We start from the raw sequence: 19,128 nt of genomic DNA, 5'->3' as shown, positions 1-19,128 counted from the left end.
TCCAGTATGCAAATACATACATACTCTCTCTCTTCCCCATAAACATATTATATAGCCAAATAAAATCTCATGGAACAATACCCATACTTCCTTCTTGTGATGAATACTAATATTATATTTCATTCTACTCTATCCTATCTTATTCTAGTTCATTTAAAATGTAACCATTCAACTGATCCTGTGATCCACTAATGGGCTGCTATACATAGTTTGTGAAACACTACACACTCTGACAGGTAAGAAGAGACATCTGCAGTGATAATGATCATCACATTTCTCATCCATATATACCTGCATATACATGAATGCATGCGCATAGATATATATTTTTCAATATGTGTAGACCATGGTCATTTTCAGCTACATGGTCCCTGTTGCATGTATTCCCATATGGGGAACCAAGGCACAAGTTCTAAATCCCAATGTAAGCGAGCACACTGATGGCCCACCCTCTACCCTGGCACTAGCTCTCTAAGCACAGTGTAGAGTTTTCTAGTTTGGATCAATCTGAGGCCCAGCTCTCTAGGGATCAAACTGGGCAAGAGACACGTGGGAGCTATGTTTTCTGAGAAAGTACCAGGTAAGGCCAGTTGAAACTACTTGGCTGCTAGGGAGGATATGAACCTTCTGGGAGACTTCACATCTTATGGGCAAAAGCAAAGACTTTGGAGCAGGAGGCAATTGAGGTCAAGTCACAACCCTGACAATTATTAGTTGCTGAAGTTGGACAAGTTATATGACGGCACTTAGCATCAATTTCTCCAACTCTGTTAGGTGAAAATAATACCAATCTCACAGTTTACAACCATGATCTCTACAGGATCAAAGAGACAAGTACCTAACAAACACCCAGCACCATACCTGGCACAAGGTAGGCATTTGGCAAGTATTAGTTTTTCCCTCATGCTAGATGGCCTGAGGAAGGCAGAACCTCAACCATATATGTTGTGTGATGGTCCCAGAATTCCCAGTCAAACACTGGGCAGTTGGTACCGGAGTTTTACACACAAAAATATCCAAACCAGACAAAGGTTATTTAGCTTTATTCTAACTACTGGCAACACCAACTCCAGTTTCTAATTTACAAGACCATTTCTATAGATTAACATGGCCGCAAGAAGAGATACCTGGTTCCTGCCATTGGAGAAACCCTTTTCTCAAAGGAGCCCAGCTCTTGGTCCTTTCTTCAGGATGGCCATTACTTCCTCCAACTATAGTGGACACCCACAGTCTGCCCAGTATCCTCATCCACCTGGATACTGAGGGAACATCCTGTTGGTACAGCATGATCCTGCCCCAGAGCCACAACTGTGGGCCCAGAGCCTCCACCCTAATCCAAAATGAGCCAATAGGCCTTTTTCATTTGGAACCAATTCAAGAAAAAGCTCTACGATACAACATCCATGAGCTATTAGTAGGAATGTTTACATCCAATGGAGAAAATCTGTAATGAAACAAATACAAGAAAGAACCAGAGATGGGAGATAAATAGGAGTCCCTATTTCCATTGGTCCTTAGGCTAGTCACACGCCTGACACTGCGTTCCCTGACACACCCCAGAATCCTTATAATAAATTCCTTTTTTTTTTTTTTTGCTTCAGCTAGTTCATGTTGCATTTCTATCACTTGCAACTGAAAAAGTATTAAAATACATTAACCATGCTTCGGTTTTCAAGGACAGTGCTGAAGATGGCAAGGAATTTAAATGCTAAATATGTTAAGTGTCTCTTTCGTCACTTGTACTTTATTTCCACATATGTTGATTCCTTCAACAATTATTTATTAATATTCTATTATGTGCCAAACATCGTCTCCTTGAATCCTCACAACAACATCACAAGGTATGGGTTATTATCACTATTTATAGCCAAGGGAAGGAAGACTTGGGGAGTTAACTATCCAGTCTTACAGCTAATATGTAATGCTGTCTATCCTAAAGGATGCTATTTTTTTTTTTTTGAGAGAGAGAGAGAGAGAGAGAGAGAGGAGAGAGCATGAGTGGGGGGGGGGAGAATGACGGAAGGGAAAGAGAAAATCTGAAGCAGGCTCCATGGCCAACACGGAGCCCAACATGGGGCTTGATCTCATGACTCTGAGATCATGACCTGAGCCAAAATCGAGAGTCAGATGCTTAACCAACTAAGCCACCCTGCAGCCCGAGTATGCTATTTTTAAGTGCTTATATTCTTTGTAGGCTCTCTTTTCACCATAAGGACCAGACTTTGTTCCATCTCTTGGCTCTCCAAGAACCCCACCATGGGGCCTGTCACCTGCAGTTTCTGACTTCCTGAACCAGAGGCTGAGCCCCCTCAGTTCCAGAGCTGCCTGCTTCTGTGGACAGCCTCACAGCATTTTACCCCAACAGTGTTTGACCATATCGACATGTGATCACTACCCAATGCCACTCAACATTTCCTGCCTCGGGTCTTAGGGGAAACCAGAGAAAAAAGTCGTGAAGTTGAGGGGAAAATGCGTTTCTCCGGCATGGGTTTTTTCATCAGGTAGAATCCACTTGCCCGTATCAAACTCTAGCCCTGGAGAAGAGCCTAACTAGGAAAGGAAGGGAGCCATCCCCAGCAGGCTCTGAAGCCATTCCCAGACTCTGTAGTTCCCAGATCTGTCTCTGGAGGGAGGTTATGTGTGTAGTAAGGGGAGGAGAGAATAGAGGGTAAGGACTTTGGAAGGAAGCATGTGAACTGTACTCACAACTGGGATGAAACTCCAAAGTACTGCCATGTGGGAACTGAGGCTTTTTCTTTAAAACCCTCTCACCTGGGAATATCTTCTTCAATTGTTGCACATCCGTAAAGAAACACGATCACTCCAATTACAGAAGATGGAATGAGGAATGATGTATATAATCCCAGCCAGGCAAAATATAGTCCAATTTTTTCTCCAAAATACTTTCTGAAAAAGAAAGAATATCGCAACACATATTGAGAACACCATAAACTTCCCCCATTTCTGTTTATTCTAAACCTGACAAGTAAACGAAAAGAGATGGAAGTTAGATGGCGCAAGAGGGATCAGCACAAAGAACTGGTCTCTTCCACTATGAATTACATTCCCTGGGAATCACTCACACACACTCACACACATACACACACACCAGAGAATCCTGGTTATTCACGTGAACTAGCCCCAAGAAGGAATCCAGCCCTAACAGCAAACTGAAAGTAGACCATACATTTTGGCATCTTTACCAGACAAACATAAGTAACACATCATCATCTCATGAGTACCGTAACCCACAGAAAAACACCTTTTCAGAACTTCATTATGTGAAAAAAACACAAATTATCTAGGTGGGCATGCGTACTTATGTACACAAACCATAAAACTCAGAAAAATGACTAGAAGCATTTTGGTAAAATATTAGCAATGGTTTCTTTAGCTGATGGGATGATGGGTGGTTTTTATTTCTTTATTTTTTACGTTTCTGCAATTTTAAACTCTCTACTTTGTTAATGAATTAATTCTATAATTTAAAAAATTCTTTTAGAGCGAAAATTAACAAGCCATTTTTTTGATCTCTAGAGTTCAGGAAGTTAGTAAATTGTCACACTAAGTCTCTAAAAAGGGATTTTTCCTTTAAATAAATATTGGTGATGGACACTTGACAAGAAAAATACAAACCACAGAGAAACTGTATATTTTATTTCTCAAGAGGCTATGACATAAAACACAGGAGGGAAATGGGAGTGCAGCCCACTCTTTGATGTGAGGACAAAAAAATAAGAACAGTGAATTTAATCTATTTATCCACTACCAAAGATGCTGCTCCCACCTAGGATATAGACAATGGCAAGAAAATGTGGCTTCCACCCTAGCAACAAGAAAAATCCAGATAATCTGTGACATCAAACTTTCCTTGAACCCATCATAGAATGGAGGCTACAAGGTAATCATGTGAACTGAATTAAAAAAAAAAAAATGACAAGCCCCTCCAAGGAAAATGGGACATGAAAACACTTTCAGATTTGGCAGAGCACAGGAGAAAAGGGCAGTACAAAGAAAAAGATATAATCTTGTAAATTCTGAAAGGCTGAGTATAGGTTAGCATGACAGATTACAATAACTAAGAGCTCCAGACACAAGAGGGGCTTGCAGTCCTTCATAAGATCCCAGCCAATGACCACCACCTGGTACTCATAAGGAGGGTAATGGGCAAGGTAGGAAACTGGAAAGGGCCTCTTTATTGAAGAGGAGTGTGGAAGCACACTCATCTCCCAGGCCCATCTCTCATTCAAATCACTGAGTGAAAAGGATCAGCAGTCTGCTCCGGGAGAGGGGCAGGAGAGAGGATAATATCCTAGGGCCTATCATATATGTAATTGAAGCCCCAGGAAGATTAAAAGAAAGAAGACAGAAGAAATATCTGAATGGATTATGGCTAAAAAATTTCCAAAATTAATCAAAAACAACAAAACATAGGTCTAAGAACTCCAGAGAACCCCAAGCAGAATAAATATAAAAACAAAAACAGAAACCTACACACTGAGACATACCAAAATCAAATCTGAAAAACAAAGATAGAAAATCTTTAATTAAGCTGGAGTGAGGGTGTTGTTGGGGAGGGGAAGATGAGAAAGGGAGGATATTATATGCAAAGGAACAAAGATAAGATTTACAGCCAATTTCTTGGCAGAAACTATGCAAGCCAGAAGATAATAGAGTGACAACCTTAAAGTATGGAAAGAAAAAACAAACAAACAAAAAAAAAACAGTCAACCCAAAATACTCTCCCATGGGGATAAAACTAGTTCTTTGGAAGCCAAAAACTATCTTAGGTATTACAGTGGTTTTTAGGTCTCCAAAGTGCCACAGAACATAAACAGATATACAGTATATACGTGGTATTAAATTTCATGGAGGAAAGCAATAATAGAAAAAAGGCAGAGAAACATTGGTATCAAGCAAAAATAGTGATGATGTCGTATGGTGTTTATAACATATATAGGAGTAGGACAATAATAGCACAAAAGATAGGAGAGAGGAAACTGAGAGAGAGTATTGGAAGGCCCTTACCCAGGATGTGAAATGGTATAATATTATTTTAAAATAGAATGTGTTAAGTTAAAGATGGATTCTGTAAACCCTAGAACAACCACTGAATTTAAAAAATAGGTATAATTAACAGACCAAAAGTGGAGATGAAATGGAACCATTAAATATACTCATTTGCAAAGAAGTCATGAAAAGAGGAAAAACAGAAACAAACTACATATAAAACAAATAGAAAACAAATAGTAAGGTGGTAGTTTTAAAATATAAATATATTAATGATAACCAATGTAAACATACAAGAAACCCACTTTTATTATAAAGGCCTATATAGAAGAAAAGTAAAGAAATGAAAAAAGATATATCATGCAATCATGAATCAAAAGGAAGCTGGGACATATAAAGACTTCTGAACAAAGAACGTTACCTGGGATAAAGAGGCAGATCAATTAATGACAACATGGTCAACTCATTAAGAAGGCCTGATAATCCTAAATGCATACAGTAAAATGCACAGATCATTTGCATACATCAAAATACATACAATAAAAATGGACAGAACTAAAAGGATGAATAGACAAATTCTCAAGTATAAATTGGAGACTTCAACACTTCTCTCTCAAGTAATGGAGAAAACAAGGAGACATAAAATCAGTAAGGACATAGAAGTCACTACAAACCAACTTGACCTAATTGACATGTATAGAACAGTCCACTAAACAGCAGAAAATACATTCTTTTCAACACACATTCACCAAGATAGTCCATATTCTGAGTTATAAAGCTAATCTAACAAATCTAAAAGATTGAAGAAATAAAAATTTTATTCTCTGACCACAATTAAGTTAAACTAAAAATCAATAGCAGAAAGATATCTGAAAATATCCATAAATATTTGGAAATTAAACAACACCCATCCAAATAACCCAAAGAAAGGTCAACAAAGAAATAAAAAAGGAAATTAGAAAGTATTTTCAATTGAGTGAAAAGGAAAACACAACATATCAAAAGTTGTGGGATGCCTTTAAAGCAATACTTAGAAATTTATAACATTGAATATTTGTACTAACATAAGAAAGCTCTGAATCAATAATCTAAGCTTGCACTTCTACTAGAAAAAGAAGAAACTCAATCCAAAGCAAACAGAAGGAAAGAAATAATAAGGTGGGGAGCAGAGATCAGTGAGAATGAAAATAGAAAAACCATAAATAAAGTCAATGAAAACAAAAGCTGGTTGTTTGACAGGGTCCATAAAATTGATTAAATGTTTAGTCAGACTAATCAAGAAGATGAAAGATAAAACACCAGTTCCCAATATGGGGACTGAAAGAAGGGACATCACTATAGTTCCTATTTCCATGACCATGTGATACTGTTAGCTGCCTCCTCATGGGTGTTCATCTTGCCTTCCCCTCCAGGCTACATTTCCTACCTCTGGAAGAAGAGCGGGGAACAGAGAAGGTAGGAGAGACATAAGACATAACAAACACAAACTGTCCTAGTGCTCTTGTCTTGACCAACTCATTTGGCTCCGCTTTTAATTCTCACGACATCTTTTCCAGGTGAGGAAATGGAAGCTCTCTGGATAGAAGGACTTGTCCAAGGTCACATGGCTCGTGGATGGCAAAGCAAGCATTTGGTCCCTCGTCATCTGACCCCTCCATGTCTAGTGCTCTTGCCAGGATAGCAACAGCAGTCATAGGGACTGAAATTTATTGGGGGCTGATTCTTTGCCAAGCTCTGTTCTAAGAAGATTCTAAATACTGTCTCATTTTTTTAGTCCACACAACTCTATGAGGTAGTATGCTATTATCCTCCAATTATAGATGAAGAAAGGATGTACAAAAAGATTAACCCAAGGTCACATGGCTAGTAAGAAAGAAGATACAAGATTCAAATTCAGTGAGGCTACCTTGAGATAGATTCCAGCTCTTAAGATTCCTCCACAGTATACCAACTTATAGAAGGGACTTAAAGAAGGGAAGGAAATGGTTGGGCAGGGGACATGCCCAGGGAAAATTTGCTGAGTTGGAGAAAGACAGCACATAGCTACCTATCCATACTCTGTCCCCTGCCATGTTCTCATGTTTTTCCCAGCTCTGAAACCAGACCACCACAGCATCCCATCTGAGGCATTCAGCCATTCAGAGACCTAAGATTTCCCTGACTACTCTCTTAACCCATAAAATCTACAAATCTTTTCTCCTGTTGCTTCCCAGGTTTATGCTTACAGAGCTGATCTGATAAATTAAACTTCACTAGAGTACTTTGTCACTTCTTCCAGGAAAGGAATTACATTTCAAGCTTTATGGAAACACAATACCTTCACCCCTTAAAGGAAGGGGGAGAATATTTTGAGGAGCTCTTCTAACTGTTCCACATAAGCAATTTACTCCTCTTTTTACCATAAAAGCACCGATGACCAGAAAGGTGGACAGGAAGCCTGAACACAGAGCCTAGATACCTTGAAAAGGAAGGTAGCAAGGTCAAAATGTATTAAGGTAAGAACAGATGAAACAAAGAAGGAAAAAGAATCAATTATGTCATTTAAGGGCAACAGTTTAGTAGTCAAAAATTCAGATGCCTTCAGGAACCAGGCAGGAAACACAAATGATCAAAGCAGGCCAAGCACGATCAATCATAGCAACTCCAGTGGAACACTAGAGGGCTTAGTTCTATCTACAGGGACCAGTAACTCAGCTCCAGCAGTCCTGGGAGACATGTGAGAAAATGGGACCAGTAATGCCAGATCCTACAATTTTCTAAGAAAAGCTGGAAATCTGTATTTCTCCTAATTTTTCGATGTTGGCAACTAATTCAACTGGGAAAAAAAAATGTGCAGGCCAAACAAAAACATCCAAGGACTGGACAATGTCTATGGGATATCAGCTGGTGCCTTCTCTGGTATAGCAGAGATCACAGAACAGGGGCTCTGGAGTGGGCAGAGCTGGCATGAATGTGCCCTCTGCTGTGTCCCACCTTTAGAAAAAGTCTTTCCACTTCTCTAAGCTTCATTTTCTTTCCATTTAATGTGAAAATGAAATGAGCAAGGTCTAGGAGGACACAGTAAGCAAGTAATGTTAAAAATTGTTGATGAGATTTATTCTAAAAATCCACATCATCTACTACATTAAAATGGAAAACTTCTGTTCATCAAATGGTACCATTAAGTGAGTAAAAAGACAGGCCAAGGAATAGGAAAAAAAAATATTATACAAATATTTGGACTTGTATCTGAATACATAAAGAATTTCTACAGATGAATATGATTTAGGAATCCAAGAGAAAAATGAGCAAAAGACTTTAAGGAACACTTCATTAAAAAGATACGCAAACAATGAATCATAGAACACTACATCAAAAACTAATGATGTACTGTATGGTGACTAACATAACATAATTTTAAAAATTATTTTAAAAAGAGTATTGAAAAAAAAAGATACCCAATTAAGGTGCCTGGGTGGCTCAGTCATTTAAGCATCCAACTCTTGATTCAGCCCAGGTCATGATCTCAGGGTTGTGAGATCAAGCCCTGTGTTGGGCTCCATGTGCTTAAGATTCTCCCTCCCCCTTTCTCTCTGCCCCTCCCCCCCCCCAAAAGATACCCAATTCACCAATAAACATATGAAAAGGTACTCAACTTTCCTAATCATCAGATCATCAGGAAAAGGCAAATGAAATCACAGTGCAATACCTAGTCAAGAAAATGATAAAAACGAAAAAGAGGAGAAATACCAAGTCTTGGCCAAATGCGGAGAAACTAGAATGCTCACACAGTGCAGGTGGGATGTGTACAGGTAGATCCACTTTGGGAAAACCACTGGGCAGTATCTACTACAGCTGAGCATGGGCATCCCCAATGATGCAACAAGTCTCTTCCTAAGTATATGCCCAACAGAAACACATACATGCACACTGAGAGACACATACAGGAACACTCACAGCAGCACTATCTATGATAGCCCCAAACTAGAAACCCCACAAATGCCTATAAGCAATAAAATGGATAAATACATTGTACTATATTTGCCCAATGGTGTATTATACAGCAATGGGAATGAACACCTTATAAGAACGTGCAACAATATGGATAAATCTCATCAACACAACATTGAGCAAAAGGAGTCATGCACTAAAGAATATATATATTTAATTATCCTGTTTATATAAAGTTGAAAAACAAAATAACTGTCCTAGAAGTCCAGATAGTAGTGCCAATCATATTCATTCTTCATCTGAGTACTAGTTGTATGGGTGTGTTCAGCTTGCAAAAATTCAGCAAGCTGTATATTTATTGTATATACATCTTTCTATAGGTATATTATACTTTGATTTTAAAATGGTTTCATTTTTAAATTTTTATTAATTTTTTTATTCGAGTGTAGTTGATATACTATGCTACATTAGTTTCAGGTGTAAAACAGTGATTCAACAAGTTTCAACATTATGCTATGCTTACCACAGTGTAGCTACCATCTGTCACCACACCATGTTATTACAGTATCATTGACTATACCTTATCCTATGCCTTTTATTCCTATGACTTATTCATTCCATAACTGGAAGCCTGTACCTCCCACTTGCCTTCATTCATTTTGCCCACACTCCCACTGGCAACCATCAGTTTGATCTCTGTGTTAACAGGTCTGATTCTGCTCTTTGTTTGTTTATATTCATTTGGGTTTTCTTTTTTTTTAGATTCCACATATGAGTGAAATCATATGGTATTTGTCTTTCTCATTCTAACTTATTTTGCTTAGCACAATATCCTTTAGGTCCATCCATGTTGTTGCAAATGGCAAAAAAAAAAAAAAAAAAAAAAAACTCATCCTTTTTAATGGTTGTATAATATTCCGTGATACACCCCCCTCCCCCCCCACACACACACATACCACATCTTCCTATCCATTCGTCTATCAATGGACTCTTAGGTTGCTTCCACAACTTGGCTACTATAAATAATGCTGCAAAAACATAGGGGTACATATATCCTTTTCATTTTCTTTAGGTAAATGCCCAGTAGTGGAATTATTGGATCATTTGGTATTTCTGTTTTTAATTTCTTGAGGAAACTCCATAATGTTGTTAACCCACAGTGGCTGCACCAGTTTGCATACTCACCAACAGTGCACAAGGATTCCTTTTTCTCCACATTCTTGCCAACACTTATTATTTCTTATCTTTTTTATTTTAGCCATTCTCACAGGTGTGAGGTGATATCTCACTGTGGTTTCGATTTGCATTTCCCTGATGATTAGAGATATTGAACATATTGAACATCTTTTTATGCATCTTTTGGCCATTTGTACATCTTCTTTGGAAAAATGTTTATTTAGGTCCTCTGCCCATTTTTCAATTGGTTATTTATATTTTGGTGTTGTCTTTGGTCTTTATATATTTTGGATATTAACCCTTTATGAGATATATCATTTGCAAATATCTTCTCCCATTCAGTAGGTGGTCTTTTAGTTTTGTCAACTGTTTCCTTCACTTCGCAAAAGCTTTTTACATTGATCTAGTCCCAATAGTTTATTTTTGCTTTTGTTTCCCTTGCCTTAGGAGACATGTCTAGGAGATATGTCTAGAAAAATGTTGCTATGGCCAATGTCAGAGAAATTACTGCCTGTGCTCTCTTCTAGAATTTTTATGGTTTCAGGTCTCACATTTAGGTCTTTAATCCATTTTGAGTTTATTTTTATATATGGTGTTAGAAAGTGGTCTAGTTTCATTCTTATACATGTAGCTGTCCAGTTTTCCCAACCCCATTTACTGAAGAGACTCTCCTTTCCCCGTTGTATATTCTTGCTCCTTTGCCATAAATTAACTGACCATATAATCATGAGTTTATTTCTGGGCTCTCTATTCTGTTCCATTGATCTATGTGTCTATTTTTGTGCCTGTACCATACTGTTTTGATTACTATAGCCTCGTAGTATATATATTGATATCTGGAATTGTGATACCTCCCCTTTTGTTATTCTTTCACAAGACTGAAAGGATCATTCACCACAATCAAATGGGATTTATTCTGAGGATGCAAGAATGGTTCAATATTCGCCAATAAATCAACATGACACACCTCATCAAAATGAAGGATAAAAACCATATGATCATATCAGCAGATGCAGAAAAAGCATTTGACAAAATATCAACATCCATTCATGATAAAAACTCTCAACAAAGTAGGGTTAGAGGGAACATACCTCAAAACCCACAGCTAACATCTTACTCAATAAAGAAAAACTGAGAGATTTTCTTCTAAGATGAGGAACAAGACAAGGATATCCATTCTCACCACTTTTATTTTTTTTTCCATTTTCACCACTTTTAAACACAGTACTGGAAGTCCTAGCCACAGCAATCAGACAAGAAAAAGAAATCAGAGGTACTGGTAAAGAAGTTGTCAACCTGTCACTATTTGCAGATGACATGATACTATATATAGAAAACCCTAAAGATTCCACAAAAAAAACTACTAGAAATAATAAATGAATTCAGTGAAGCTTCAGGGTACTAAATTAATACCCAGAAATCAGCAGCACTTCTATACACTAATAACAAAGTAGCAAAAAGAGAAATTAAGAAAACAATTCCATTTACAATTGCACCAAAAAAAACCATAAACTTCACAGAAGAGGTAAAAGACCTATACTCCAAAAACTATAAAACATTAATGAAATAAATTGAAGATGTTGCAAGCAAATGGAAAGATATTCCATGTTCATGGATTAAATGAATTAATGTTAAAATGTCCATATTACCCAAAGCAATCTACAGATTCAATGCAATCCCTATAAAAATACCAATAGCATTTTTCACAAAACTAGAACAAATAATACTAAAGTTTATATGGAACCACAAAAGACCCCATTAGACAAAGAAATCTTAAAATGATTTTAAAAAGACACCACATATTTTATAATCTGCAGGCCAACAGATTCCCTGAAGATCACCTTGTCCATTCTCTTGCCTTCGAGCCAGACAGCATATAATCCACATCAGGTGTACATGTCATTCAGGCCCAATCTGTCACAGACCTGAACAGGGAGTTTTCACCTTAATGAAGCACAGAAGGCCATGCTAACAAAAGACAAGACTTCCAGAACTAGACTGCCAGCCCTGAAATGCAAGGTTGGCATTTGGCTGGGTAGCCCAAGGCAGTGGTGGAGGTTGGATGCTGCTTACACCATTCCCGAGCATTCAGATCAGAAGCAGAGCAGACATGCCAGTAGGGCATGTTCCAGGGGAGTTCACCCTGTCAGCCAGAAAGGGGCAACTTCTGCTCTCAACTCCTGCCAAGCCTACATCAGCCTGACAGGATAGCAAGCACAGCACCTTCCTTCCTGGTCTTACAAAAGCTCAGGCTTTCCTGGCCCCTCAGGAGACAGACTGTGGGCAGGTGCAGGGATGCCAAAGAGAAAGTTCAGAGCCTTTAATTAGAGTTCACAATGGCTGGTTCTCTGGAAGACAGCCTGGGAATCTTCTGTCCCAGGGACAGAAGAAGCTAGGCAAGCCAGCAAAGGCCTCTCCTTGGTGAAGCCATGAGATGGGGCCAATGTGGTTTCTGCCTTTTAAATTACCAATGTCCCTAACCTGTACCCTCAGCTCTTGGAAATAATGTAAGTGGACTACGGTTGTATAAGGGGTCAGCACTGGAGAGCAAGGGGAGAAATGCAACATTTATTCAGCATGTACCATATGCCAAGCTCTGGGTTAAGTGCTTTATACACAGTATGTCATTTAATGCTTGAAAACCTTACAAGGCAAGTTAAAAATTAGTGTTGGAATTAAGGTTAGATTCAGATAAGCAAAACAGTTAAAGATGACTTTTTTAAAGATTTTATTTATCACCCACCAGCAATGGAAACTATGATCTATAGATTTAGGATTTCTAGGACATCCTTGTACCAAGTAGACTGTTTCTGGGGCAAACAAGTGACATTTGAAAATCAAGCAGTCTCATCCTTTTGTTTGTTTCTTTGGGGAAAATACCTATATGGAAATCAAATCCTATTAAGACATGTATTTCTCACAGTGTTGATGCTCCAAAATAAAACTTAAACCATAAAAAAAAAGATTTTATTTATTTATTTGAGAGAGAGAATATGCACAAGAGAGAGCATGAGCAGGGTGAGGGGCAAAGGAAGAGGGAGAAGCAGGCTCCCCGCTGAGCAGGGAGCCCAACACAGGGCTCCATCCCAGGACCCCAGGATCATGACCTGAGCCGAAGGCAGATGCTTAACTGACTGAGCCACCCAGGCACTCTAAAGGTGACTTGGTTTTGTCAGGTTTTTAAAAAGTCTCCTTGGGATAAATATACAGTCAATTCAAGGCTCAAGCTCCCTGTCAGGATTGTCTTGCCCAGCTCAAGAAGCTCCCCCACCACCATCCCCTTTATGAGGTAGTATCCAGGTGAGGAAGAAGTGTGTGCATCCTTAGGATGGAAGAGGGGAGGGGGCTTCTGGGAATTGAGCCCTGAGCTGGTCCCAACTACTCAGTAGCTGAGCTGGGCTGGGTTGGCCCCCAGCATTGTGTGGGCATCCACCAGGGGGTGGCCAGGCCAGCAGGGTCCTACTGGGGCATCCAGCTGGCACCTAGAGCGTGTGCTGCCTCTTCCTTGTCCCAGCCGCAGCCTCTCCAAGGTAGGTGGTTCATGAGAACCTCTGGATCCTCCAAACTGTGTTTGTGGTCTGTGGGATGTAGGGGGCGCTGTTTCGGGCTCAGCCATTCCTAGTCAGCTCCCTAGGCAGCACCATGAATACTCTGACACCATGCTGGATGCTGGGCTCCTCCAAAGAATTTGTAATTTCCTCATGCTGCACTCTGAGATAGGAGGTGCAAACAAAACCTGGGCTCTAGGATTCACCCCCAAAATATCCAAGCACTTCCACTCCTCTTGCTTCCACCTCCCACTCCAGAACTGTCTGACCCCAAGGCAGGGAGGCACCAGAATAATGCCCTCTCAAATCTTACCCTTCTACACCTTTCTACTTCTCTCTTATAACAATCTTCCTTCATTGGAAAAGTTTATTTTCCTTTTCTGCCTGATGGGAATTTCCCCATGTCTTATCCCCACTACTCCCCACTCCCCACCCCATGCCCTCCCTTATCTTCCCTGGGGCTAGGAGAGGTAGGGGTGGGTAGCAGAAAGGTTGTTGGAAAAGAAACCCAAGAAGAGACTCTGTATCAAAAGGGACTTCAAACATTCTCTGTACAGATATACATTATAGTCTTTAAAGAATGGTGCTTATCAGTTTCTTTTCTTGGGACCCACAATCCCAAGACCCAAAGTACATGGTGCTTCTCTCCAGGGAGCACAGACATGCCCATGAGAAAGGGCCCAGGTCACAGGACGTCAGGTTCTCCAGGCCTCCCTTTATCCCACCTCCCAGCTTCTGCCTTCTGATCACTGGCCGGGAGATCCGGGGCCTGAACCCATCTCCAGGTGGGGGTCCCACTGATTGGGAAGCAGCAGCTGGATTGTCATCCCTCTATCAAAGCTGTCAGCAGGAGCCAGGCTGCCTCCCCCTCTGCTGGGCACAGGCCAGCAGACATAGTAGCTGGCTCCTCTGATCAGTAACGGAGGGCCAGGAGGCTCTCGGTTCTTAGCCCTCCCAGACAGGCCAAGAGAAGGCCTCCTTCTGAAAAGAACATTTTGCTAACATGGGGCAAATTCAGAAAGTAGAGTGCAGAAAGGGCTAGGCTTCAGGGCTGTGAAAACTGGGCTTGGCTCAAGTCCTGACATTAAGAGACAACACAGATGCCAGTTAATGGCATGGGAATGTTTCAGAAGTTCCAGAGGGGAAAAAATACTCCTTGGAATTAGAGCACACTACGTCCATGACACTCTCCTGTGCCACTTCTGTCAAGTGTCTCCCTCTCTCCTCCCAAGTCCTCTATTTTAAAAGGTTTCCGAATAAAGAACTACTCTATGAGGCCAGGGAAGCTGCAGGCCCAGGCCGAAGAGTCAGAATCAGCTGGGCTGGCGGGGCCCATCACAGGTCCCGCAAGCAGCAGATGTGTCTAGATGCGCAAACAGAACAGAAGACTGGGGAGAGCCAGGGACCAGAAGTTCCCGATGCCAAGCCCAAGGTCAAATAGAGAAGGGAGGTGCCAGTGACAGGTAGGTAAATTAGGTAGACAAAAAATCAGGGCTAGGAAAGTGAGTTAAAGTAGGAAAAACAAGGCAGGAAAAAAGCCAGAGCATTGGCAGGATCTTCCCCAGAACCCAGGAGAAATACTAAAGGCAAGTTCTGATCCTGGGTCTTTCCACTCATTTGTGGATTCCCCTCAGCAGTTGGGTAGATCTCTGTTATCAGCCATGCCTCCCCAGGCAAAAGAAGAAACAGATCACAAAATAAAATAAAATATCTCTATCTCTGATTGTTCACTTCATTCCAGGCACTCTGCTGAATGCTCTCATGCATTTTTTTCTCTTACAATCTTCACAAGAATCCTGTGAGTGAATACAGGGCTTGGCAAAAATGGTGTCCTTGTGTGAATGAAAAGGTTCCTTCCTCTGGGAATACATAGTACCACATCAAGGCACAAGGCTTGGAGAGAGAGTGTGGTGTAGATTCCAGCCCCCACTTGCCCTCTCAGCTGGGGAACTATGAGCAAGGCACAAAATTCACAAGTCTGTGAGCAGTCCTAGAAGTAGGCATTATGTCCCCATTTAATAGATGAAGGGATGAGAACTCAAAGGTCTAACACCTCACCCAAGTGGATGAAGCCACTAGGGTGTCGAGGCAATATTCAAACTCTAATCTGCTGAGGTCCAAAAGCCTCTGCTCTCAACTACCACGCCATACCACAAAGGAGAGAGGAGTGCCTTTCAGGAAGCCCTTCCAAGAGTCAACAGCAATGATGGTAGATTCCCAGTGGCCCTAAAATAGTCAAGAAGCTTCATTCCCCGGGGGCGCCTGGGTGGCTCAGTCATTAAGCATCTGCCTTTGGCTCAGGTCATGATCCCAGGGTCCTGGGATGGAGCCCTGCATCGGGCTCCCTGCTCAGCGGGAAGCCTGCTTCTCCCTCTCCCACTCTCCCTGCTTGTGTTCCCTCTCTCACTGTCTCTCTCTCTGTCAAATAAATAAATAAAATCTTTAAAAAAAAAAAAAAAGAAAGAAAGAAGCTTCATTCCCCAGCTGTGTGATTTGTCCCCAGTTCATGAGATGGAACTGTAGAAAAAAGCAAAATGATTGATATTCTTCCAGCTTGTTGGTTTCCAATCTCGCAATTCCACCAGCTGAACGGACACTTCCTCCATGGGTGGCTAAGTGTCTTGAGGTCAACACGGCCAAAGTGCAACTCTTGGTTTCTCTACCTCTCCTGCCACTCTTCAACTGTCCTCCCCAGTCTTCCATATTTCAGGATACAGAACCACAATCCAAGTGCTCAGGACGAAAACATGGAAGACCACTGACTATTTATCACATTCCACATCCAATCCATCAGCAAATCCTATAGACTCTACTTTCAAAAATACACCAAACCCAACCATATCTCACCATCTCTACCACTCACATTCTGGCCCCACTGCTATAATCTCTCTCCTGAGTCACTTCCACCCATGCCCCTACAATCTCTTCACTACACAGAAGACAGAAGAATCTTTTTAAACATCTCTCAAATTCATTATTCCTCTGCTCAAGATAATTTTATGACTTTCTATCACATGTACAATAAAAGCTGAAATTGTTTTCATGACCTACAGGGTCCTATTCAACCACCCAAGCCCCTCACCCCCTTGAAACAAGTCCAACTCCATTTTCTCCTGCTGTCCCCCTCCCCTTTGTCTTTGCCCCAGCTCACTTGCCCCTTTTGTTCCTCAAGCACACCACATCTGCTCCCACCTCAGGGCCTTTGCTATGACCGTGCCCTTAGTCTGGGACACCCCTTCCTCAGACCTTCTCACACTCACTTCCTCAGAAAGACCTGTGATCTCTCCCATCCCAAATGTCACCCAACCTCTGGCCTTGCTTCATTTTTCTTCATAACACTTCTCATCACCTAACATTGCTTTCTAAGTTTATTGGTGTTTTGTCCATCTCTGCTGCTAGAGTGTAAACTTCACGAGAGCAGAGACATTTTCTGTCCTGTTCCCTATTGCTTCCTTAGTGCCTGGAATGTGTCTGGCATACAGAAGTGGCTTCATAAGCATTTGTTTAGTGGAAGACTAACTCCTCACAGTCACCCCATATGGTGGTTATTAGGCCTATCCCTCTTCTCTGCACGAACTGAGTACGACTCTGAGAAACTGAGTATCTTGTGTAGTCACACAGCTAACAAGAGAAGAATCTGCACTCCAACTCAGAGCTGCCTGACTTCAAGCCTAGACTGTACCCCTGACATGCCTCCCTTCGGTAACGGAGTAGCTGATAATGCAGACTGGAGCCCCTGGTTTACTAAGTATTATGATTTCTTTTCTATTTTAATAAAAAAAAAAAAAAAACGAAAGGAACTCTAAGGCTCATCTAAAACAGAATTCGTCACTCAATGGTTTGCAAAGCCCTATGACCCTCCCCAGAAGCACACTCACATTGAAGGAGCCGGTGATGGCATCTGTTCCAATTTCTATTTGTAAAAAAGTAATAAATAAAATGATTATGTAGACATTTTCTGTTTATTAATGAGCAGCGTGAGGGCCTCCAAGACACATCAGATGGTGATTACAGACACACACTCATGCCTAGTCCCCCAACCATTTATCACCTAGGGGTTTTGACCATTTTACATTGTTTCCATTTTCAGTCTTAAATATTGTTTATTTTTTACCCACAACCAATCTTTAAATAAAGATGGAAACATAAGGACTACTGATGTTGAAATATAACATGTTAATGCAAAACATAAAAATGGCAAGAAAGTCAATAAATTCACCCTTAGGTGATATTCACACAGATCCATAAATGGCATACCACTGGTCAAAATTACTAATATGACATATAAAGATATCCTCATTGCCAAAACTCAACGTTAAAAGGTGGGAGGAGCTATTATATCTAATTATATCCAATTAGCTTTTCACATATTGAGAGTTAAGGGTTGTCCCCAACTACTATGTGTCATCTGCGGAGAAGTCCTTGCAAAAGTAACCTAAAACTTTCTCTTTTAGCTCTTAATTTGGGAGTGAAGAATAAATATTAAATTTTGAACTCAAACTGCAACATACCAAATTTCAAGTCACAAGAGTGCTTTTCTATTTGGAAAATGTAATATGATGATAAAATCTAATCTAAGTTTTTATATACATCATTACCCAAACCAAGGATGAAACACTCTGCCACTTAAAAATGTATTTCTTGGGACGTTTTTTTTCCTTGCATAATTTAAGGTGATAACATAAACAGTGTGCTACCTTTATCAAAAAAGAGAAGGATAGACTTGTCTTTATGTATAATGAATATTATAAAAGATTATATCTAATAAATTTTATAGTATAATATCCATTAGTATTTATTTAAAATAAAATATTTTTACTTAGAATTATTTCCTTATCATATTCCATAAAATATTGTTTTAAAAACAATTCCTAAGGGGGTTTAGGGGAGTAAACATGCACTGCTGTGAAGGTGGTCTGTGTGGATCTATACACCTACCCCCTACCCACCCAGCTCCACGTGATCTGTGCCCCCATGAGGGTGACCTCAGTGGAGAGAGTCAACCAGATCCCCTGGCTCTCTGGCATCTGGGTTGGCCAATAGGAGGCATCAGCAGGAAATCAAAGGGCAGGGGAATAAAGACAGTGGGGCACTGATTTCCCCCAAACATCTGGCCACAAAGCCCTAGGCTGGCAGTCAGTGGCCTCTCCTGCACACTGGCTCCAGCCACAGCCCTCTCTGAGTTCTGTAACCACAACTTCCTCTTGCCCCTTTGGCCCTGGAGGTATTAACAGTTCCCCACTATTGCTGATCCCTAGGGTGCCTTCCCATCCTTTCTGGATTTCCCTTAATCAATTACCCATTTGAGCATGTTACCTCTTTCCTAAATAATACAAGGTTCAAAAATCAAAAAAGAAGGTGAGGAGAGTTAGAAGTTGCTGACCTGTTACAATCCTCTCATTTTACTATTAGAGAACTGAGGCTAAAGGATATTACCAGACTTGTCCAAAATCCCCGCCATAAA

At 40.5% G+C, this 19,128-nt stretch overlaps 1 protein-coding gene across 1 annotated transcript in view; it reads right to left on the bottom strand.

The window, feature by feature from the left end:
• The window catches only part of ANO2 (anoctamin 2), a 363,940-nt gene that overhangs the window by 183,033 nt on the left and 161,779 nt on the right, over positions 1-19,128 (bottom strand). Inside the window, exon 11 of the mRNA XM_054507219.2 lies at positions 2,773-2,907. Within this exon, the coding sequence (XP_054363194.1) occupies positions 2,773-2,907 (135 nt within the window). The remainder of the gene's footprint in view (positions 1-2,772; positions 2,908-19,128) is intronic.

The sequence above is a fragment of the Mirounga angustirostris genome, unplaced genomic scaffold (genome assembly GCF_029215605.1).
Source record: "Mirounga angustirostris isolate CCGP_5_RB_7025 unplaced genomic scaffold, mMirAng1.0.hap1 SCAF_5, whole genome shotgun sequence".
NCBI lineage: Eukaryota > Metazoa > Chordata > Mammalia > Carnivora > Phocidae > Mirounga > Mirounga angustirostris.
This window is presented reverse-complemented; position numbering and strand designations above follow the sequence as displayed.